This window comes from Condylostylus longicornis, unplaced genomic scaffold (genome assembly GCF_029603195.1).
Source record: "Condylostylus longicornis isolate FDR11 unplaced genomic scaffold, ASM2960319v2 ptg000044l, whole genome shotgun sequence".
Taxonomy (NCBI): domain Eukaryota; kingdom Metazoa; phylum Arthropoda; class Insecta; order Diptera; family Dolichopodidae; genus Condylostylus; species Condylostylus longicornis.
The window spans coordinates 11,428,412-11,451,836 of NW_026578013.1; the positions used below are offsets into that span (position 1 = coordinate 11,428,412).

Genomic DNA, 23,425 nt, shown 5'->3' on the forward strand with positions numbered 1-23,425 from the left:
ACTGAACTGTTTATTGATTTAAAAATGTGGCAAGAAACAGGATAGCAGAAAGAAAAGGGATTTTTTTTACCATGCGTTAATTTTTTTCATTGATTTCTATTCTAATTTTTTATATTTTTTGCTGCGCTCTTCTGTTGAAATTAATTAAAAATAATAATCGTTATTCTTCTTATTGTTTAGTTAGAAATATCTATCTATTTTATATCTAATTGAAAATTTTATTTAGGTTCACTAATCCAAAAATCATTAAAACAATTTGGAAATAATCATATTTCAATAAATAGTTATTAAAAAAGAAAAATAAAATGTTAATAATTTATTGATCAGCATTCGAAAACTTTTCACATAATCTGTTTAAATTTTTAATATTAAATGTTAGATGTCGCTAACAGTCTGACTATGACAAAAAAATTTTTTAATGTTGGCAGTAACTATTAAAAGCGTCAAACTTCAATTTGATACTTTGATACTTCATAGCAAAAAAAAAAAATTTAACAGATGTTAAATTATTAAAATTTTAATATATTCGACAAATTTTTATATATTTCGATTTTCAATAAGCAGTGTTATATAGTTTAAAAAAGGTTTGTTTTTAAAATATAAAATATAAGAATTAAAAATTTTTTTTAAAGATTTCATATAAATTTTAAAGATAAAGTATATTTAATAATTTGTAAATATTATAACCATACGGGGAATTATACGTAAGCTTTAAACGGCCTTGATGAAAAAAAAAATCGCTTCAAAGTGAAAACCTACGATCGTTCTTGATTATATTTTGTTAATAAAAGGTAAAATTCTTAATTTATGTGTGTATCCAGTTAATTACATATTCGATTGAATAATTCTTAAAAAAAATCAACAAGTTTGCAAACCTATCTACCTACTCTTTCCAAAAAACAAAAAAAGAAAAAAAAAACCTATTCAGCAACTAATTAAATAATGAAAACTGGAAAGCGTTTATAATTTTAAGAGTAAAAATAGTTTTATTAATAAATCTTTTTTATGTTTAAAAAATCTGTTCCAAAAATAATTTTTTTTTGGTGTGTAGGTACCTTAAAATTTGTAGTGAGACATGTTTACATTCTATTAGTTGTACGTTAAAAAATGAAACCAACAAAAAAACAACAAAATAATTGTAAAGTGTAGTGAAATTTTTACTAAGTATAAAATAAATTTTTGTTATAATCTATAATCTATTTAATAATGTTAAAATATAATTTGATTAATTACGTATAACTATTCTGCATTTAAATTTGTTAGGAAATTTTGTTTAACATTGCAATCGTACAAGGCACAGTCAAATACCTACATACATATGTATATAGTTTTCATCTTCTTAAGCAAATTGCAAACATTTTTAAAAAATGAGGTCATAATTGTGATCACAGTGCATATTAATAAAATTAATCTTTCATTTTAAATAGATACTTTGATTAATACATAATATATTGGTGTAAAATTAAAGGCAAAAAATTTTTCAAAGAGAAAAAAAAACGAGATTTTTAAGTTGACAAGGAATCTTTTAGAAGAATAGACAGTGTTGTTCATTAATCAACACATTAATAGTGGGTAATTCAGCTGATTCAGTTAGTTGTTTAAGAATTTTTTGTTCTCCTTGCATTAAAAAATTAATACTCCAATGCATTAAAAAAATGATGTCGAATTTAATAGAACTTTCTTTGTTTTTTTAAAAATGAAAGTTCAGCACTAACCTACCATACGCATAATTTACTGACATATTGTAGGTAGATATACTTAAGTATATCTAAAAAGATAAAAACAATACAAACAGGTACAAACAGGTACAAAGCAAAACTAATCAAAAAAGGTGACAATATTAAAAAAAGGATTTCCAAACTATGCTTCATTCTCGTTCTATTATTTTACGTATTTCAAACTTTATTTCCTAGTAAATTTATCTAGAAATTTATTAATTTCCGTTTTTAAAATATGAATATTCCAATAATGACCGAAAGACATGCAATCAAATATTGCATAATATAAAAGCAACTAAAAAGGACACATCCTTATGGATCATTAAAATCACTATAAGAAAGCTTATAAATCAATTAGGATAATTAATTTTATATCTACATTCATATATTTTTTGAACTTGTAATTTCACAAACAAAGTCAATATATAATATACATACATACCATACATGACATTTACATATTTCAAATCAAAAGTAGTTACCGAATTTGTATGAAAATCACAAGAAGTGTTGAAAATTGTATAATGTCTTAATTTAAACTTCATATACTAATTCTACGTATCTTTTGAATATTTAACAATCGTATTTAAAACGTGAATTTTATAATATAATTATAAATTCGAACAGATTTTATGGTTTTCATATTTTGTCAATATGAAAACTACAAAAAAAATCTGTTTATATTTTCAAAATAAATGTTTAAATGAATTACCATAGAAACTAATAAACCCAAACATATATTTTCTAGGCCTTTGTATATTTGCATTTTTTCAGCGTTTTTTTTCGCTTCAACCTCTCTAACATGGTGCTTTGCTTTCAAATTAAAAAGTTACTTGACGTAAATTTCATGTAATTTCAAATTTGTGCCTGAATAAGAGCATTCCTATTTTTAAAAGAAAAAAAAGGAAACCCTGTATAGATATTTCAATATCAAGTATATTTTTTAATCTTTAAAAAAATTAAAATAAATTTCAAAATAATTAAAATAAAAAAATTATCGAAAAGAAATTTGAAGAATGAGTTTAGATAACGACACAACTCCCATAAAAGATTCGCCATTAATTTCAACTCGCCCAGTGTCACGTCGTGGATTAAGGACATCCATTTCAGCCGACATTCCTGGATCTTCAGATTTAACTCTTGCGCCGATCCGAGTTGAAGGAGGCAATTCTGTTCGCGGAATGAGTGCAGCTGGTCGACCACTCTCTTCTGTGCGTATTGGAACTGCTTCACGACTTGCCAGCGCAATGTCAAACCGCACTGGTACTGCGAATCCAATTCGTACAGGAACAGCTTTGAGTAATATCAGCAACATGAAAATAGTGGATAGACCGATAACTCAAATGGGGTTAACTGGTTTACAAACAGGTCAAGGAAGAATTGGAACGGCTGGTGGCACAAGAAAAGTCAAAGATAAACGTTATTGGATCGATCTTATACAATCCAAAATCAAACAAATAGAACAAGAAACGGTAAGACTTATCCAAGAGAAAACAGACATGGATAAAGAAATTTCAACAAAATTAAAACTTGAAAAGAAAGCAAAAGAAGCTGCTAAAGAATTAACAGAATTGCAAGATAAAATGGCTGATCTAAATATAGCATTAGACAGCATTAATTCAGGGATTTCCAGTCAGACATTACAACGTGAGGCGAATGCACTACGTGAGCGTAATGAAAAATTGCAATCTGATCTTGAAAAACTATTTACTGAAAACCAATCAATAGTAGAAGCTAACAAAAAATTGGAAAAGGAGATTGAAATAGCAAAGAAAAAAGTACATGATAAAATTCTTTCTTTACCCGCCCAAGATCAGGCAAGGTATTATGAGACACAAAAATTGGTTGAAAATTTAAGAAAAGAACATATTGATTTGCAAAATGAAATAGAAGCGCTTACACAAAAATATGATTATTTGAATAACTTTATAGTTGAGGATCCAATGCGGGCAGAAGCAGTTCGCTTACATGATAGGTTAGACGAACTTGAAGAGAAATATGAAACCTTAAAAGAGGAACAGGCGAATAAACTTACACCCGAACAAGAACAAGAAAAACTACTTCAAGATTTAAAAGCAAACAATCAAGCTTTAGCAAAAATCAACCATCAGATTAAGTTAAGTGAAAAAGAGTTAAATGATGCAAAAGAAGAACTAAAATTAGTTGAACAAAATCTTGAAGAAGTTAATTCAGGAAAATATGCTAAGTATAAGGAATTAAAACGACGTGATGAAATTATGACTGAATTTTTAAGCAGCTTTCCTGAAGAAATGCAAAAAGAACAGGAAAAATTAGAATCTCTGAAAAATGAAATTGCTTATGCCATTGAAGCTATCACATTAGCAGGAATCGATTTGAAAGATCTTGGTTTAAAAGATAGTGACTTACTTAATGAAAGTAATGACTTGACCACTAAGGGTATGTCATTATATAATCTTAAAAAAATTCCACATTAATAATCAAAAAGAAACCTGATGTTTTCTTAATTTCCAGCTGGAGCAATTAAAGAATACAAGCGTTTGAGCATTCAGCTTAAGCAATTAGAGCTATTAGAGCAAAGAACAAATGCACAGTTAAAACAACTTACAGAAGAAGAACTTAAACTAATGAATGAAATAAGTCATTACAGTAATGTTGACCAATTGAGAAATGAATCTACAGAAAAAATGGAGGCATTGTCAAACAAATTAGAAGAATTATCAAGAAAGGAACGAGTAACTCAAGAAGTTCTTGCAGAAGCTAAAAAGCGTAATCAAGAAATTAAAGAACAGCTTCGTACGAATGAAGTATACAGGGAAATAGCTCATCTTGAAGAAAAACTTTCAGGCTTAGACATTGAAATTAAAACGTTACAAGATATTGTTAAGGAACAAGATAAACAATATGACTACTCCGGTCTGCGAAAAAATGTCGATGATCTTGTCAGTGAAATTAATCAAATCTTAATAAAAACAAATAAAAAAAATATTGTTGAAGAATATTAGCTTTGTAATTTGATATTTCTGTATTGTATGAACATTTCATATTGTATTGTATAAATATTAAAACTGCATGAAATTGTATGGAAATATATTTATGTATTCGTGCACAATTTCTTAATACATATTTATTTGAAATTTAATTAAAACCGAATTAAAATGGAAACACTTGTTTGAATGAGATATCTTAAAAGTATGAAGAGTATAATTCAAACCTGTGTTTTTATTCATTTTTTCAATTTACAGCGTGACGATTTATTAATTATATGAAAAGCGCTAATTTTCCAAAATAAATTTTTGACTAAACACAAGCAAAAAATCATTTTATTTATGAAATTTTTTTTTTTTCTTATTTGAATTAGAAGAAGTAAATTTTATATCGTATCAAGGCAAAAATGAGTAAAACAGGTTCCAGCGGTCCACCAACAGCACCACCACAATACACATATGTCACGCCACCTCAAGCACCACCCAGTTATCAAGAAGGTACTTTAAAAGAAAAATGCTTTTAATATTTTTTGTGTCATTATTTAAGTAAATTATCTGAATTGTAATATGAAAGAATTTTTGTTTAATTGTAATAATTATAATATCGCATTATATTTTAATAACATTCAAAAGCCGTTGGCGGTGTAAAGCCAGTAGGTCAATTCACTCCAGTTGCTCCCGTCAACCAAAATTTGGTAACAACAGTTGTACCAATTGCTCGGAATAGTACACATATGATATGCCCCCATTGTCACGCTGAAATAAATACATCAACTAGAACTGAGCCAGGTTTAATCGCATATTTGTCAGGATTTGTAATTGCTCTGTTGGGGTAAGTTAGAGAATTCAATTTGCATAACAATTGAAAAAAGCTATTTTCAAAAAAAAGTAAAACTTTATGTTTTTAATGCAATATTTTTTATTTCAAGATGTTGGCTTGGCTGTTGTCTAATTCCATGTTGTATTGATGATTGCATGGATGTCCATCATACCTGTCCTAATTGTAAAGCTTACTTGGGCCGTTATCGCAGATAGATAATAAGCAATCTCATCAAGCTTTATATAAAAGCAATTTTTTTGAGTCAAATATATTAAATTTATGTATGTTATTAAATAAGAACTATTCGCACAAAATCGTAAAAAGGAAAACAAAAAACTCTAAATTTTGTACAAACTGATCCATATTTAATTAATAAAGTAAATATTTCGATAGTTAAGAATAAAAAATATTGATACATAGAGATGTGTATTGTGTAACCAATGAAAATTTAAATGAAATTAAATATTTACTTTTTTTTAACTGATGTCTTCGAATCCATTTAAAAATTATATACTAAGTTGAACCTTTTATACAAAATTTTTACAACTTTTTTAGAAGGTTTATTAAAAAAAATTTTAGAAAAATTTATGTAATTTTTTTTTTTTTAAATAAATAATTAATTTGGAAAAAATTATAGATTAAGTTCAAATATTTTTATTTGAAAAAATTATATCAAATACTTATCTAACATTATATCATATTATACTTATTATATCGAATATTTTGAAATCTCATACACAGAGTTTATGATTATTCTTATTAAAGAAAACAAATACGAGAAATACTTGAAGAACGCTTTTATCTTTATATCTACTAATTCATTATGCATCACCAAGGAACAAAACAACATGTTTTTTAATTTATATTGCTCTTTGTTGCTTTTTTCTGTAACTATTTATTTATCTTTTTATTCAAAGCTCAATATTAATAATTATAAAGATTAATCTATTTCTATTAATTCAAAATTAATTTTAGTTTGTAACAATTTAAAATAAAGTTAAAAACTGATATAAAAAAATAAATTTTTGACGATAGCTTTAGAATTGAAGTGCCTTTACTAAAATTTCTATTAAGTATTCTATTCTAAAAGGTCAATTTAACATATCCCTTAAACTAAATTGCACAAAAATACATCTTGTTTTTCTAAATACAAATTTGTATGTTAACTTTTTTTTTACAAAATTTTTACTGGCATAAAAACTATTTAAAATTTATTAGATATGTATTTAAAAACGCAAATATAATTAAATAAATACCTAAATAAAGGTATAAAATTACATTCCTTAAGACAAAATTTTTCCGCTTAGCGAAATATTAATCAGAATATTATTTCTGAATCCAAAAATTTTTTAATTTTGATTTCGAATCTAACATTTTTGTTATTAATTTTTGTATTTTGGAAAACAATATCCAATCTAAAGTAAAATATGAACTGCCGTCCGTTTTCACAAACTTAAAACAATTTGACCTTTACATTTTATTTAAATATTATAGGATTTAACTAAAAATATTCGAAGCTAATAACAATTATTTCATAATTTTTCCGTTTCTAATTTTTTATTATTAAAATTTACTTCTATCTACGAAAAAGCAGATGTTTGTCAATTTGTAAATGATATTACTTAAATAAAATAAATTATTAAAAATACTTTAAATGGATGTGTATCATTTTAGATCTCATTTTAGAATCATATTCTATTTCAAAACTCCGCTACAACTTTAACTTTCCTCTATCACATACTTGTTAAATGTTAAATGAAATTAAATACATACCATTTTTTATTGTAAATACATTGGTACCTCCAAAAATCTAGTAATTTTTTATATTTCAGTTCAAAATGGGCTTAAAATATCTAAAACCTCATAAAATAATAAAAAAGACAATTTTATAGAGCGAACAAGTTCGATATAGCCATTTATATTAAAACATTCATGACATTACAATAAACTTGATGTTTCAACAAAAATCTTAAAATAAAGTGACAAATAAATTTTAACAAAAGTTTATTGTTTAACAGGTGGAGCATCTAAAGATTTTGTTATAGTCTCCTTTGTTTTACTTATAAATTGGCCAAGAAGACAAGGTGCCATATGAATATAGTATATGGTGTTTTTGACACCCTGGTTATAATAATGCTTCAGTAGATAACTTGTTTCGGAACCGGCTGGTAAAGTTGGAAGAGTAAAATTTATATTTTTGGTGGCATTTTTCCAGTGTGGTTTGCATAAATCTTTTACATTATTGTAAATTTTTTCGCTTTCTACCTGAGGGCCCCAAACCCCAATAATTTTCGTATAGTAATACGCACTGTAAATTACTCCCGATTTGATAGTAAAACTAAAAATAAAAAAATGATCAATACGAATTACGTAAACAATTTATACTTTTTTCGATTACCTGATGATACCCATTATAACTTGACGTACTTTTCCAAGATTTAAAAATGTTATAAATATAAATAACTATATAGCCCTTAAATAGAGTTCGAAAAACACTTGGAATTTCACTTTTACTCGAAAACTCGTCACTCCAAAAATCCAAACCTTTAAACTTTTATCCTTATTACCAGCTGATTTTTGTTTAGGAATTTAACATTTAATTTATGTTAAATTAAATGTAAATAACTTCATTCAATTCACCAATCTGCTTTCGATTACAATCATTCAATTTCTAAAAATTTTCACTTTCAAACTATGTAATACATATGTAGTTGAACGAGAAACTTATTAGGTATCTCTGGTTAAAAAAATTTTTAAAAATTTTATAACACTTTAAAAGCTTTGCTAGCAAAGCGTCTTGTATAATACTTTTTGAACAAAAGTGAGAGAAAATGATGACGTTTTCATTTTCCCAATGTTAAAAGTTTTTTCAAGTTTTGTAAAGTAAAATTTAGTTTTAAAAAACTTCTTAATTAAAAATGAAGTAAACAAAATCAAATGATTCACAAATGGATCACACTTTTAAAATCCAAAATCAAAACTTTCGGTTTTTTACATAACTAAAAGATATTTGTTTATGTTTGATAAATGTTTTGAAATTGGAAGTTTATCACCATCATCATTATTTATAAATAGATGATATAAATGCTTTTGTTAATCCACTAGTTAACGAAAGAAATCATTTTTACTCCGAAAAAATTCGGAGTAAAATTTTCCAATTTTAAAAGAACTTAAAATTCATATGAATTAAAAATTTTTATTTAATTTTTGGTGAAATTTGTGGAAATCAAAATCATATAATTTAGGTCTTAAAATAAAACAAAAGCAAATCAATAAAAAATTCCGACATTTTACTATTCGGAATAAAAATTGTTGGGAAATATCAGCATTAACATCTTAGTCACTCTTTTTTTAAGTAGCTTCTAGATGTCAACATGTATAAGCCTGAAACTTTAGCAGCTTTTAAATAATAATAAAAAATTTATTCTGTTCGGAGAAAATCTTTTTCTTTGTCCACTCTTTATCATAGCTATTGTCACACAAAATATGTGATATTTGAAATTTTGGCACTTTATTATTTTCTAAAACTGCAAGCTCCTCAAAATTTCTATATCAATCAGGAAAAATAATTATTTTTAACTCATGCAATTAACCCTTGAATTTGAGCGTTATATTAACACCTCTTTAAATTTTTTATTGCTTTATTTCAAAGATTGCATACTGTGCTCATCTTAAATGCATGAAATCTTTAAAATGTATATTTTGGTGTATGAAAGAAATAACTGACGTTAAATAAAATTTGATTTTTTTAAAAGCAGTATTTTCAACCGTTGCAGGGAATGCAAACCTTGAAATTACAAAAAATCTTGAATTTGTGTCAGCCGTGATGCAAACCATTGTCAACCAATATAACAGTAAGGTCCGAACACCACTTGTTTTGGGAATGTTTGTGTTAAAACTGCGATTGCATTTATTACAAAATGACATTTCTGAATAATCCTTTTTTTTTTTAATTATGATTTTTGACTAAGTATGTATTTTAATTTAGAGTTAGTTTTCTATAAAAAAAAGTTGACTAAAACCAAAGTTTTTAATAACAAGAGCAAAACCTGAAATAATATTATAAATTATTCGTAGTTCTTTGTAAAATGAAATTATGAAAGAAGTAAAAAGCATTAATAAAAATTGTATAAAAAAAAAGTCTCGTTTGGCAGATTCAGTAAAATGTTGTGCAGAAAATTGCAACACAAAGAAAAAAAATGAAAACATAAGATTCTTTAGATTTCCCAAAGAAAAAAATATTTTGAAGAAATGGAAGGAAAATTGTAAAGTAACCGCAGAAATTAACGGATGGATGGTTATTTGTGAAAAACATTTTGAAAAACAATGCTTGGGAAAAAGAAAATTGAAAAAATTTTCAATACCAACACTTTTTTCACATGTAGTTCCTAATAAAAAGCCCTTCTTTTTGGAAAAAGGAAAACGAAAACGTATAAAAAAATGTTGTATTGAAAATTGTTTTTCGAAAAGTTCCATGTTTCGCTTATTTAAATTTCCAGCAGATATAAATAAAAGCCAAAAATGGATTAGGGCTTGTAATTTCGGTATAGAATTTATTACAGCGAATAAATACATTTGTGAAAAACATTTTTTAAGCTCACAACTTAAAAACAAAAAACTTATAAAAGGAGCTATTCCACATATAAATTACAATTATTCCGATTTTCCAGATAACCATGAAGTTTTAAATTGTAAAAGTTTGAATTTTTCTGAATCAAATACTGACTCATTAGCTGTAGTTAAAGCGCCAGATGATAAATTTTATCCTGAAACTACACATTCTGAACACAGTGAATTAAATACCACAGATCTGAAGTATATGGAAACTTCACCGCGGCAAACTGAATCAAGCTATTTGAAAAATTCTCCTTTTAGTAGCAAAAACTGTGAAAGGAAAATTAAAAAGATCAGTTTAATTTACAAAAAATATGGTGTCACTTTAAAGCAATTGCAAAAATGTTACAAAGAAATATCTGAAGTAAAAAACAAATTAAAAAATTTAAAAAAAATACATATTGAAACAACGATTAACGAATTACATTACGTAAGTGAATATCCAAAAGAATTTTGCAAAATGCTTTTATGTGAAAGATATTCAAATATGCAAAGAATGGTCAGCCAAGCACAACTACTACTGGATAACGAAAGACTTAAAATGTAACACTGTCGCCCTAATTCAAAATTAGCTATTTTGAAAAATTAAAAAATTTGTTATTAAAAAATCAGTTTTTGTTTTTTTTTCTATTTGAATTATTTTGATAAATATTTATAATTCTTAAAAAAGTGATTAAAAGCCATAAACTTCCAAAACTTTAAAAATTTTTCTGTGTTTTACTTATTTCAGCCGTGGAATAGCCATGCTTACATAGCAATATATGTATGTATATTCATGCAGTTAAAGGTACTACTATGCAAGTAAATATCAATATGTGCATACAATTAACATATAAATTTTTAAAAGCAAAATAATTACATGCATTATGTATATTTATATATATATGTATAATACATATACAGATATAAACATTTGCCTGCACATTAGTTTGTAACAACATTGTTTATCTATTTTTTACTCCACAATATTTTTTTTTAATTTCTAGCAAAAAGCAAAAATAAAGAAAAAGAATTTTATGATTATTTATTATAACTCCAGTACTGATAACGCAGAGAGTGAATTATTTTTGTTAATGTTTTTACATGTAATAATTTATGTTCTGCCAATATTTGGTCCCCGATTATAAAAATTGAAATTTTTTTCTTTGTTCGTGTTGAACTATCTTAAGTTTTTAGCGTCTTTGCTAAAACCTAACAATATTTATATTGAAATGAAATTTGGAGTTTTCTGAGAAATATATCAAAAATTTAAATTTCAACTCGAAATTTTAAATTTTTTTAATTGAATATATTTTTGGATCCTCTCCGCATTTCTTTTTTTTTGAACGGCCATATCAGGCAACATATTGAGAGTAAAAAATTACAATACACTGAATAAAAAAAATTTGGTGCTATATTTTTTAGTCTATAATACACGACATAAAATAGAGTTGATAACAACATTATTAGATTTTAATTTATTTAATAAAAGCATTATTAGGATTTAAATTTGTAATTATTAGATTTTAAGTTTTAATTATTTTTAAAGTGCTTATGTAGTTTTATAATAATTTTAAAAAAATGCCTCGTTCCAAGTTGTATTATAAAGAAATTTGCATAAGCTTCCAAAGTTCCTGATACGGTAGTTTAGGTAGATCAGTGAATTAGACTTATTAACAATTGTGAACACATTTCCTAACATAACTAAAATATGTATGTGATTTTACCTAAAAAGAATTATATTGCCTTTTAATACATATATGCTATAACTTTTGTGAATTATGAAGCATATCAATTTAATTAATATAGTATACACATGAAAAATATATAGAAATATATGTAATTATATAAGTGTGCATTGTGAGAGACATTTCATACCGAATTAGCAAACTTGTTAAAATCAAATGTACATTTTCTCAAAATTGAAACAATGCACTTCAAAAATAAAATAAAATGCGCTATTTTTTTTTTTCTAGGGTAGCATACATATATTGAAATCTTAAAAAAATGTACTGAGTCTGGAGGGTTTTTTTAAAAGAACTTTTTAATGTTTTAATAGCACAAAACTTAAAGAATGTAAGCACTATACTCTTTATGTAATAGAATAGAAAGATTGATTTTAACTTTTTCTATTTAAAAATTTGAAGAAAGTTGATTTTGTGGAAGATTTATGATGTTAAAAACTATGTGAACTGTCATTTTCTCCCTTGAGGTCCCGACCTAGCTTTTTTGTCACCCGTGATTTGATCCAATTTTATTTCTGACTTTGATGAGAAGGACCATTTATTTGTTGATGTGGATGTAGGATTATAACGTTTTTGCATATCTGCCACGCAGTATATACATACATGTAGAAGTAACCAAAAGGTGATAGAAAAATACTCTTAAGTCCTCGACATACGACATTTTTGGTTCCAAAAATTACTGTCATAACTCGAATGAATTGTGGTTTGAGGAAAAAAAATGTATGGAAACAAAAAGTGAGTTAGAGAAAATTATTTTAAATTATAACTCACCTGCTTTTTAAAAAAAGATAACAAAGTTTAAAAAAACAGCAAAATATAATAATGAAACCAAAAGAATCAATTTTGTAACAAAAATAAATAAAATAAAAAGTTTATATGTATTTCACACTAGTTGGAATTTTTAACTACCGACCAGTATTTTTAACTAGAAAAAGTTCATTATTGAAGTATGTATATATCTAGGCATACCTGTATGTGCTTTAGACTTGCCTTATAACTAAATTCGGTTTAGATTTTTATTTAAAAATCAATGAAATCTATCAAAAAAAAATTAAAAAATTTGTCGCAAGCCGAATAAAAATGGTGCAAATTTATATCATGTCGTAACTCGAAATGTATCTTGAGAACTAAGTGTGATTGTTTTCATTTATTAAGGAATTGAATTTTTATATCTAAAATAAATTAAAAAACTAATTACAACAAATCTGTTCCAAACAATTACATTTAATTTGATCAATCAAAAAACGGTACAGATTTTTTCTCACATAAAAATCATTCATCAAGATGTTAACAGAAAAATAGAAATAGTAAAGAAATTAAAAAATGTATTAACGGAAATTTTAAATTCTTATTGCTATATTTTAGTTTTTTTTTTTATTTTTGTTTAGATTAAAATTTCTTGCTTTTTTTTAATTAAGTCTTAACGTGAATCTTACGTTAAAAATCATACTTTAATTTTTCAATTACAGATTTCAATAAAAACGTTTTTTTTTCTTAATCTTCGTAATCAGACAGCATAAAAAAGTTTCTTGTTTATTATTTAAGTTTTGATTTAATGGGTAATAATTAGGCTTTTGTTGTAACTTCTGGTGCTGTTTCTACTTTAGTAGTTGCCGTGGTGGACGTATCTGATTCACCGGCAGATTTTTTTTTACCCCCTTTTTTCTTTGCACTTTTTTTAGGATCGATTGGCTGACTAAGTAAATTCTTTAATTCTTCTTTTGTAACAGAATGTTCGCTAACATAAAAATCTTCTTCAAATGGTAAACCTGTTACCAAATTGACACCGTTTGGCATTAATAAAACTGTATGTTTGAATTGGGCAACATATTCACCTACAAAAATAAAAGAAAAATTTAGTCTTAACAATTTTTCATTGAACAAATTAATATTTTAAAGAAAAAATTTTTTACATAAAGAAATTAAATAAGATCTCGTAATAAATTGGCAGTTATGATTAGTTCACGCATTAAGCATTTCGCCAAAACGCGCAATAAATGTTATGTATATATGCAGTCGCAAATAAGCAACTATCAGTTTAACAAGAAAAGGTTATTATAAGATTGTTTTATGACAACCATTTAAATAAACAATGAAACATAATGTAATTTAATTAACAATAAAATACATCTCAGTCTAAAATCTTCCATAGCCTTTACCAATTTTTTAAAATTAAATAACTGGCAATTACGTACATACACATACACATTATAATATATTGGATTTCAAGATGTTCAGTTACAAAATATTGTTTAAGAAAGAACTTATATAAATACGTTTTTTCGATAATTTATTTATAGTCTTCCTTCTTATTTCTCTAGCAAGTTTTGAGTCACAAATTTAATCGAAAGTAATACTTGTGATACGTTAACTTGCCATTTCCTTTTACATAAAAATTATTACTACGAGTATTTTAACCTAAATATAAATCAGAAATAGAAGTAAATATAAATCAGATATATTCATGTACGATTGCACATGTGTATGTATGCATGTATTGATGTACTTTTAATTAAGTCCTTATCGGAAACATTAAACTACGATTAAATGCATTTATTGCTTATCTTAAAAATTTCAATAAGTCATAAGTCTTACACGGTAACATAAAATTGCAAATGAAATTTTTATTCATTATTTCAAAATACACTCAATTTCACATTTTCTGTTATTATTTAATCCGAAACTCTGAAACCTAAAGTGACAATTATACATTAGACTAAATCTGCGATTTAATTAATTTAATCAAATTTGATGAGCATTAAGCACACGAGATTATTTTTAAACCTTGGTATCAAACTTTTGACAACAAAGTTTCAAATTGAAAACACGATATCGAAATAAACAAAAACCAGTTGAACGCTGAATTTAGTTTGCGCTACATTATTTTGAAAAATCTAAAATACGTCTGCTGATAACCAGGGTTTTCCACTTTATTGATATATTTGAATATCAGACATCTTTAATCAGACTTAAAGTTCAATCAAATAATAAACTGTTAACTGAAGCCCACATAAAAGTATGTACAGCTACATACATTATGTATGTTTAAAAGCAAACAAACAAAGTTCAAATTTTTTTTGTTACATTAAAAATTTGTATAATGTAATTTAAAAGATTACATGATAAGATCATTTATGCAAAACGTTCTACAGTACCTAGTTTTACACAAATTTATAAATTTGGTTTTACTGACTGCAAATTTTTTAAATCAATACGATAAAACTTTGTATGTTTGAAAGTACAATTTTGGGTGCTATAACTTGTTTTTAAATAATAACCTTGCCGTGTCGTTTGTCGAGAAAAAAAATTATATATTGTTTATGTAAAATAAAAATAAATTAAATTTAATAATTGAAATAAAAAAGCAGAAAAAATTCGTAACGAAAAGAGTTCGGGTTCAATTTATTTTCAAGCAACAATTTAGTTATTTTTAACTTTTGTCATTACCAAATTGAGAAGATCGGAAAATTAGCGGTTTACGGTAAAAATAACATTTATAATAAATAGTGATATTCAGATTTTTTAATTAAGCTTGTTTTGCATTATAATTTTAATAAACTTCAAAAAAGCAAAATGAACTTATGTAAAATATAAAATGAAATTATAAATGAGGATTCTTTAAGGTTATAAATTCTATTGAGCATTATAACTAATTTTTACTAGATTGTTGGATAGATTGTATTCAATTATTAAATTACTTTTCAAATGAATTACGTACTTAAAAACCAACCTATAGGCTTATTATTTTAAAATGATGTATGTTACGTTCCTGTCTAATTTTCTATGTGAACAGTATAGAAAATTTCTGAGAATACGAAAATTGTAAACCAGTAGAGAAAAATATTTGGAAGTTATCAAAAATACTAAGTTAACTGAACTTCCTATTAAATTTTTACAGTAATCAATAGTTGATGTTGTTTTTTGCTGATGTTCAGTGTAGTCTTGCAGTTGAATTGAAAAAAAATTGTTTTACATTATAATCGCAATTCGATATTTCCAACATGGTTTGAAGTATTGTTTTAGAGAGCGCATAAAATAAATATGTGTATTTCATTTCTTTATTTAAAATATGTCTCCCTGCTTATTTCTTTAGCAAGTTTTGAGTCCCAAATTCAATCGAAAATAATATTTGAGATACGTTAACTTGCTGTTTTTCTTAGTCAAAAAGTATTTAATTCATAATTACAAGAATTGTCCAAAAAAAATGTTTTAAACAAGCCGAATTTGCTAAGCTTATTCAAAATTAATCCTTTCATGAATAATATTGCAAGCTTTGAGTCACAAATTTCAAAAGTCGTTTATTATTTGTGATACGTTGACTTGCTGCTGTATATGTATGTACATGAAACTTTGCAAAATACAGCTTCTACAATTAGACACATAAAATACTTTAAAATTGCATATGGTGTTTAATTGAAAGAGCATGAGCAAATAGAATAAGCTTTTAATCTTTACCATAAAAATAGTATAAATAATTTTTGAACTGTTTGAAAAAAGTTATTGTTATCCAATAAATTTTAATCAAGTTTCATTGAATAATAAAAAAAAAATTTTTATAATTTTCATAATTTTACTTTCGCAAGGTGTCTGGTCGTATAAACTAAACAAAAATATATACGAAATTATCCTTGCTACACTAAACTTACATTACTTAATTTAATTAATTCTTACAATGAAAAAAAAAACTAACTTACTTGGCTTTTCATATAATACATGGAAAGCTTCAATCATTTTATGCGAAATACATTCGACAACACCCATTCTAGCTTTTGTTTCTTCTGCAAAGTGTCTAAGATTAAAAGGCATATTGCCATGTTTTGCTTTGACCTTAGTAAAAAATAATTAAAAAAAATAAAAAAAAGAAAATGTTTTATTCACGATTTTAAAGCAAATCACATTTTGTTGTGTAAAAATATAAAACTCAGATCTCATAATCTTAAAATCTCTGGGTACAAAATCAAAAATTTCCTAGCAAGGTTTATGAACGTTTTAAAATTGAGTTTTGTTTTGCTCTAACGAATCAAAAAAAAAATCAAATTTGGACATTTGATTATTTTTTAACTCCTCTTAAGCAAATATGCATGTGTGTGAATTATAAACCATACTTTAATTTTCGAAATTGTTTTCCCTCAATAGCGCTAGTTTATAATCATGGTTTTTTTAAAAATACTTGGTGATAAATTTTATTTTTAATTAACATACCTCAGCCAGTAAAGCTCTTGCATTTTTTAATTTTAATTGATAATTTTCATCGGTTTTCTTATATATAGAAATTTTAGTATCTTTCTCTCTACCCTGAAATAAACATACATTAGATTTATAATTGTTTTGAAATATTTAAATCACATACAATTCCTTCACCAGTACTGACTATAACATCTATTGCATATACTTCATGAGTTTTAAATTCACATTTTTCATGTTCTTTACGTTGAGCTTCATTAGGATTCTGAATTATCGTTTTTTCACCATCAATACGAAATTGTTTAAGTTGGTGACTCAACATTCCTTCAATGGGTTTACATTTATATGAATCGGCAATTTCTTGTACTGCATCAGTAATAGCGTAATTCTTTAATGTGCATAATATTTAAATATACTGTTAATTTCAATTTCAATAATATAATATATTTTTAATATGTATTTATTTCAAAAGCATTTTATTTGTAGAAATTTTTTTATAAATGAAATGTAGATACGTTTAAAGCATACGAATGCTTTACAACTTTTATTTTAAGTAAAAAATCAATTATGAAAACATAAATATTGCAAGTTTTCTTTGTACGCACAATATAAATATTAATTACATGTTTATACTCACATTTGCACCATTTTTTATTATCCTCAAAGCTGCCTGAACCGCCCAATATGCGGCCAGAACTACATCAGCTTTTCGTCCATCTACTTTTTTGTCTGCACTAGCACCAACAACAATCGTATGAGCAGCGACAGCTATAAAGCCGTCTATATGAGCTCCCAAATCGCTATGTAGGATTAAAATAACAAATATAATACAATTGTATGTAATTACAAAATTTTCTACTCACATCTTTACAACATCTCCCTCTTTTAAGGTATAATCGGGATCATTTTTAGTTGGTGAAAAATGACACACGCAATTATTAACTGATAAACATGTTGGAAAAGCGATACCTTTTTTTAAATCTTTTTCTTTTTTAAATACCTGCAAAATAATTAAATTTAATTTATTTTCTGTATGATTTTATAAAAAATATAATGGCGACAAATAAAAATGATATTTAGATTTAAAAATTGCAGATTTTGCAAATTGAGTGTTGCTGATGTGGAAAATAAATGAATTGTCAGCGAAATCATAGAATTAAATTTACTGCCAAATTTATGTAATTACACAATTTGTAAAGTTAAAAGGAATGTGTTATATATGGATACATGCATGTGTCTAACATAAAACCAAAATATTGCTAAAACGTTTTACAAACCTTTCCTGTTTCCTCTAAAAGTAATTCATCACCTTTTGAACAAATTTCCCTTACTGAAGCATCTGCCACGCACAGGCCAATTACTGTTTTCAAAGTTCCTGCAAATGAAAATTTCATTAAACTTTACGTTTTCACACTTTAAAAGTTATTAAACAATAAAGCATGTTTCTTTTTTATCATATTATATTTAAAGGTTATATTAAAAACGAAGCGGGATTGGCCGCGTGGCTAACAATCCCAAACTTTCAATATATGAAGCTACCAGTCACCAAAAAATTTACTTAAATATCATGTAATTTTATACTGACGATTAACGATTTCTCCAGCATTTTTGTATTTTGTGACAACAATATCCTCCGCACAAGTTTTCTCATTAACATCCTTGTCATCAGCCATTTTTTTATATATACAATTTTTTAAATAAAAAAAATCAAAATGAACTTTATAAAAGTAAATTTAACATTAATCGAATCAAGAAAAGAGAGCGGATAATGTCAATGATTATTATGTTGGTATTTAAGAGTAGACAAGAAAAAGAGAAAACATTATACGTAAAATAGTATTGTCAAAAAGGTTAATTAACTTATCACGTTTACATAAAGTTTATCATTAGTTCCAAAAGATATGATTTGAATTGTCAATAAAAATCGGTTCTTGTATTTTATATAAATAAATGTGGAATGATTGCATGAAAACTGCGAGAAAATTGAATTTACCAATTTAGGTTAAACTTTTTGTTAAATTTCAAAACTTAGTTATATTAACTGTAAGAGTGATTTTTCGAATTTGTCTTTTACTTCAGATTAAAATACCATAGTTGTCATATTTTTACTCAATAGAAAAAAGAAACATTTAGTGTATTCTTCAAAAATCTTCTAATCGATAATAATTTTAATCGATAATTTTTATTGAAAATCTAAATCGTATTTTTAAATTTTTAGACTACGCCAATTGAAATTTTATTTCTTTCGTCTTCTACAAATTATTGTAATTACTATATAGTCGTCTAAACTCGATGAGTTGCACTTGGTGAGAAATTATCGTAAAACTTATGCATAATAGTGTGAATGTATGTAATCCGGTTTCATATTGGGATGAGGAAATCGAATGCAACGTAGCGTAATACAGTTTTAGAGAATACAATTTTAAAATATCATTGGTTTTAGAAATTGTTTAAGATTTTGTATAAAATATGATTTAAATATCAGAACCTGACAACTTTTCAAAAAGTTATTTTTAAAAGTTTGAAATACGGAGGAAAAATTGGTATAGGCCAACTTATTAGGATATGCACTACGGCATAGACCAACTTATTCCTCCGTAGTGTATATCCTATTTGTATGGCTACGCGCAGAGTGCACACACTCAATGCACTTACACACCTGTAAATAAATTATTTTGCATAAAAGAAGCGAGTGCTACGTTCAATTTATTTACCTATAAACATGTCCACTGTCATATTATATTTAGGAAAACGGCAGCACTAACATAATTTATTTTTTATTTTTTTATTTTGTCAAAGTATAAAAACAATAATTAAATATTGTAGAAACTAGTGATACATACAAATATAACAACAGAACCGGTATAATTTTTCAACATTTTCTGATAACTTTTTTGAAATCTAGTTCTTAAAGTTTAAAATGGAACCAACAAATTTATGCACAACTGATGATACATCCTACTTATCAAAGAGATGGAGTAACTTACGGAAAATTCTTGAGAGGCCTGGGCCGTTTTGCCATTCCTCTTATGAAGCATCACCTGAGAATTTAGAGTTTCTACAAACTTCCTGCAAAATACTGATTATAGGTAAATTAATTTTTGAATTTTAGAAATTTTTTTTAGAAAAATTTATATGCTAGGTGCTGGCGGTTTAGGATGTGAATTGTTAAAAGATTTAGCTTTGATGGGTTTTCGTGATATTCATGTCATTGATATGGATACTATAGAGTTGTCTAATTTGAATCGTCAATTTTTATTCAGAAGGAAAGACATTGGTTATTCAAAAGCCGAAGTTGCTGCAAAGTTTATAAATTCCAGGCAAATGTTTTAAAATTTTCTCTTTTCCTTTGTTAATTTGATGCTTAAATTTAAGAATTCACGGATGCAAAGTAACAGCTCATTTTTGTAAAATTCAAGATTATGATGAAAATTTTTACAGAAATTTTCATATTGTCGTTTGTGGATTAGATTCAATAGATGCTAGACGATGGATTAACGGAATGTTACTCTCTCTGGTTTGTTATGATGAAAATGGTGCGGTGGATCAATCTACTATTGTTCCAATGGTTGATGGTGGGACTGAGGGTTTCAAAGGGAACGCTCGTGTTATTTTACCCGGCATTACTGCTTGTATTGAATGTACGTTAGATCTTTTCCCTCCTCAAGTAACATATCCACTTTGCACCATTGCAAATACTCCAAGGTTACCGGAACATTGCATTGAATTTGTTAAAATAATACAGTGGGAAAAAGAAAATCCCTTTGGAACAGCATTAGATGGAGACGATCCTGTACACGTCACTTGGGTATACGAAAAAGCTATAGAGAGGGCGAATCAATATAATATCACGGGATTGTCCTACAGGTATTTTGAAAACATTCAATTCAAATGTTGCATTTAATAGTTATTTCAAATAGATTAGTGCATGGTGTTGTCAAAAATATTATACCAGCTGTTGCCAGTACCAATGCAATCATAGCAGCAGCATGCTCTACTGAGGTTTGAAACTGATACATACAAAATGTGTATACCCACCTACATAAAAATTGGATTTTAGGTATTTAAACTTGCAACAAGCTGCTACGACGTTATGAATAATTACATGGTTTTTAATGATCTTGATGGAATTTATACTTATACATACGAAGCTGAGAAAAAAGAAGATTGCTTAGCTTGCAGTAACATCCCAAAAGTTGTAGATGTGGAAGATCCAAATACAATGACCTTAGAAGATTTCATAAAGTTTCTTTGCGAGAGTAATGAGTTTCGAATGAAAAATCCAGGTTAAAATTTATGGATTAAAAATGCAAGTTTTTAGAATATTTTTTCATTCAACAGGTATAACAGCTTTTATAGAAGGGAAAAATAAGACACTATATATGTCCACGGTCAAAAGTATAGAAGAACGAACTCGACCAAATTTAGTATTATCGCTTGGTGAACTAGGACTAAAAGATGGACAAGAACTTATGGTGGCGGATGCGACTAATCCAAATACTATTACTCTAAAACTGAAATATAATGCTAATGACATTGAAATGAAGTCAGATTAAATAATATATGTATGTTTCTACATACATATGTATACAATTTACATGAAAAGCTTGTATACCAAGAATAAATAAATTTATTTTTAAAAGATTATTTTAGATTATTAGACCAGATATTTTCTTATACGCTCACCTTTGATGACAAAAAGTAGACCGTGGAACCAAGGGATATAGCAAAACTGGTTTTAAAAAAAATTATAGGTCCTATATTGCTGACATTTTCTGAACCGTTTTTGCAAGGCATAAATCATTTGTGAAACCTATGCAGAGGTACGACACTTAAGAAATTTTTTTTTGTTATCTTATTACAAATATTAATTAAGGTCTGTACCAAAAAACTAGGAGATACTTAGGACCTTATGATTGGTAAAGAGAATTCCTAGATTAATCTAATAAACATGGAAATTTCAATGCCATTTAAAAAAAAGCCTTTCAAAGTGCCACGTAACTGACTTCAATGCTTTCAATGGCCTTCAGCTAGTTTATTTCGTAAAACATGCTTGATCTTGATATGGCGATTTTGTTTATTTTTTTAATTAAATCAAAAATTCAAAAAGGTTTCGTTTTTATTTTTTACATACATACATATGTACGTTTTGCTAAAAATTTCATTTTAAATTTTATACTTATCCTAAAAATTTTCCACACAATACAACACAACCTAATGTTAAATTTGAAATAAAAAAGTTGATTAAACTTGGAATTAATTATTAAAATACAAATACGTGTTTTACTTCTAAAATTAAACATATTATCAATTTTGGCCCAAGTTTTTTTCAAAACTTTTTAATTAAAAGTAAAATTAAATAGACAAAATTGATTCACAAATGGTTTTTTGCATGTTTCACACTTTAATAATCCAAAATTAAAATTTTCGGTTTTTTTTATAACCGAAAAATATTTGCTTATGTTTGATAAATATATGAAATTTTCCGTTTAGATTGTTCATTTTTAGAAATGAGATTTGTTCTTTTTTGGGAGAAATAAAACAAATAGTCATTGTTTTCTCTTTTTAACGTTTAAATTTTGTACAAGACAAACTTAAAATTAGGTGCGTAGATCACAAAAATAGTAGCAGTACAAACCAGTAGACAAACATGAAACTTTCGCATTTTTCTTAATAACTCAGTCATCTTTTTATTTAATGCCTTATATTTTAAAACAATTTGAAACAAATTAAATCCTCTAACATTCGCACATAGTCATTCCAGAAAGTACAAAGTTTGATATAAGTGGGTCTCCCACAATTTTTTTTTTAAATTGACTAAGGTAACGGCACCACCAATCACATTGATTATGTGATTATAGCATAAAATCTAAGGCACCGTTTTAAAATCAAGCAAAATTGTACGATTTAATTTGAAACGATCAAAATTTAAAGCATATTTGATTACCCTATCCAATCAAACTAAATCCTACAAGAAAAAAAGGATCTTGTCTTATTTTCCATCTAATTTTTTTTTACAGCTGAACGACAGGTACTAAAATTTTCGATGTGTTATAAATGTGATCAGATTTTTATTTTTTTTTTTGGATTTACAACAATAAAAAAACACTGAAGTGAAAATTTGGGGTTGTTATCAATTGGTTGTTATTGACAATTTTTATTTAAAAAAAGGTTATTTTTAGGACAAATTTTTTTCCAAATTTTGGCAAATTGTGTAACGAAATAAAATATTTTATAAAAATTAGCATTGCCAAGTATTGAACTTTAGATACACCGTGCCTTCGATAATGTCGTAAACTTTACAAAGTATTACATTCCAAAAAGTTAAGCAAGAGCTCTTAAAATAAATGCGTTCTATACGTAAAATAAAAGTAAATCGGTTATCGAAAAAGATCGAGC

The 23,425-nt window shown here is 26.2% G+C and overlaps 5 protein-coding genes and 1 non-coding gene across 9 annotated transcripts; 3 read left to right on the forward strand and 3 right to left on the reverse strand.

Annotated features, from left to right (window-relative positions):
* The first annotated feature begins 457 nt into the window (after window positions 1-457).
* On the forward strand, window positions 458-6,038 carry LOC129610313 (LITAF domain-containing protein). Of its 3 annotated transcripts, none has more exons than XM_055522849.1 (4): window positions 458-584; window positions 5,059-5,182; window positions 5,318-5,516; window positions 5,614-6,036. In XM_055522849.1, the coding sequence occupies exons 2-4, from the start codon at window positions 5,092-5,094 to the stop codon at window positions 5,717-5,719; spliced, it is 396 nt and encodes a 131-aa protein (XP_055378824.1). In that variant the 5' UTR covers window positions 458-584; window positions 5,059-5,091; the 3' UTR covers window positions 5,720-6,036. The 3 variants fall into 3 exon arrangements, with proteins under 3 accessions (XP_055378824.1, XP_055378825.1, XP_055378826.1); XM_055522850.1 differs by having other exon boundaries at window positions 459-584; window positions 5,062-5,182; window positions 5,614-6,037; XM_055522851.1 differs by lacking the exon at window positions 458-584 and adding an exon at window positions 1,196-1,568 and having other exon boundaries at window positions 5,614-6,038.
* LOC129610099 (intraflagellar transport protein 74 homolog) lies at window positions 1,582-5,039 on the forward strand. Its single transcript, XM_055522460.1, has 2 exons — window positions 1,582-4,136; window positions 4,212-5,039. Exons 1-2 carry the CDS (start codon window positions 2,735-2,737, stop codon window positions 4,700-4,702), a joined length of 1,893 nt encoding a protein of 630 aa, XP_055378435.1. The 5' UTR covers window positions 1,582-2,734; the 3' UTR covers window positions 4,703-5,039.
* Window positions 6,039-7,303: 1,265 nt separating the features above from the next.
* On the reverse strand, window positions 7,304-8,120 carry LOC129610352 (MICOS complex subunit MIC13 homolog QIL1). Its single transcript, XM_055522909.1, has 2 exons — window positions 7,903-8,120; window positions 7,304-7,842 (listed from the first exon to the last, which is right to left on the reverse strand). The coding sequence occupies exons 1-2, from the start codon at window positions 7,914-7,916 to the stop codon at window positions 7,509-7,511; spliced, it is 348 nt and encodes a 115-aa protein (XP_055378884.1). The 5' UTR covers window positions 7,917-8,120; the 3' UTR covers window positions 7,304-7,508.
* A 4,928-nt stretch (window positions 8,121-13,048) lies between these two features.
* On the reverse strand, window positions 13,049-18,795 carry LOC129610229 (proliferation-associated protein 2G4). The gene is made up of 8 exons (XM_055522709.1): window positions 18,612-18,795; window positions 18,304-18,401; window positions 17,890-18,026; window positions 17,664-17,826; window positions 17,193-17,414; window positions 17,045-17,137; window positions 16,537-16,669; window positions 13,049-13,677 (listed from the first exon to the last, which is right to left on the reverse strand). The coding sequence occupies exons 1-8, from the start codon at window positions 18,697-18,699 to the stop codon at window positions 13,409-13,411; spliced, it is 1,203 nt and encodes a 400-aa protein (XP_055378684.1). The 5' UTR covers window positions 18,700-18,795; the 3' UTR covers window positions 13,049-13,408.
* LOC129610486 (small nucleolar RNA SNORA15) lies at window positions 16,394-16,474 on the reverse strand. Its single transcript, XR_008697096.1, has one exon. It is a non-coding gene; the product is annotated as a small nucleolar RNA SNORA15 (small nucleolar RNA).
* A 986-nt stretch (window positions 18,796-19,781) lies between the features above and the next one.
* Window positions 19,782-21,928, forward strand: LOC129610295 (nedd8-activating enzyme E1 catalytic subunit). Of its 2 annotated transcripts, XR_008697084.1 has the most exons (8): window positions 19,838-20,115; window positions 20,169-20,346; window positions 20,402-20,893; window positions 20,947-21,028; window positions 21,087-21,312; window positions 21,368-21,591; window positions 21,670-21,849; window positions 21,903-21,928. XR_008697084.1 is itself a non-coding variant. In XM_055522829.1 (7 exons), the coding sequence occupies exons 2-7, from the start codon at window positions 19,947-19,949 to the stop codon at window positions 21,580-21,582; spliced, it is 1,362 nt and encodes a 453-aa protein (XP_055378804.1). In that variant the 5' UTR covers window positions 19,782-19,888; window positions 19,941-19,946; the 3' UTR covers window positions 21,583-21,662. The 2 variants fall into 2 exon arrangements, 1 of the variants encoding a protein (XP_055378804.1); XM_055522829.1 differs by lacking the exons at window positions 21,670-21,849; window positions 21,903-21,928 and having other exon boundaries at window positions 19,782-19,888; window positions 19,941-20,115; window positions 21,368-21,662.
* Window positions 21,929-23,425: the final 1,497 nt, after the last annotated feature.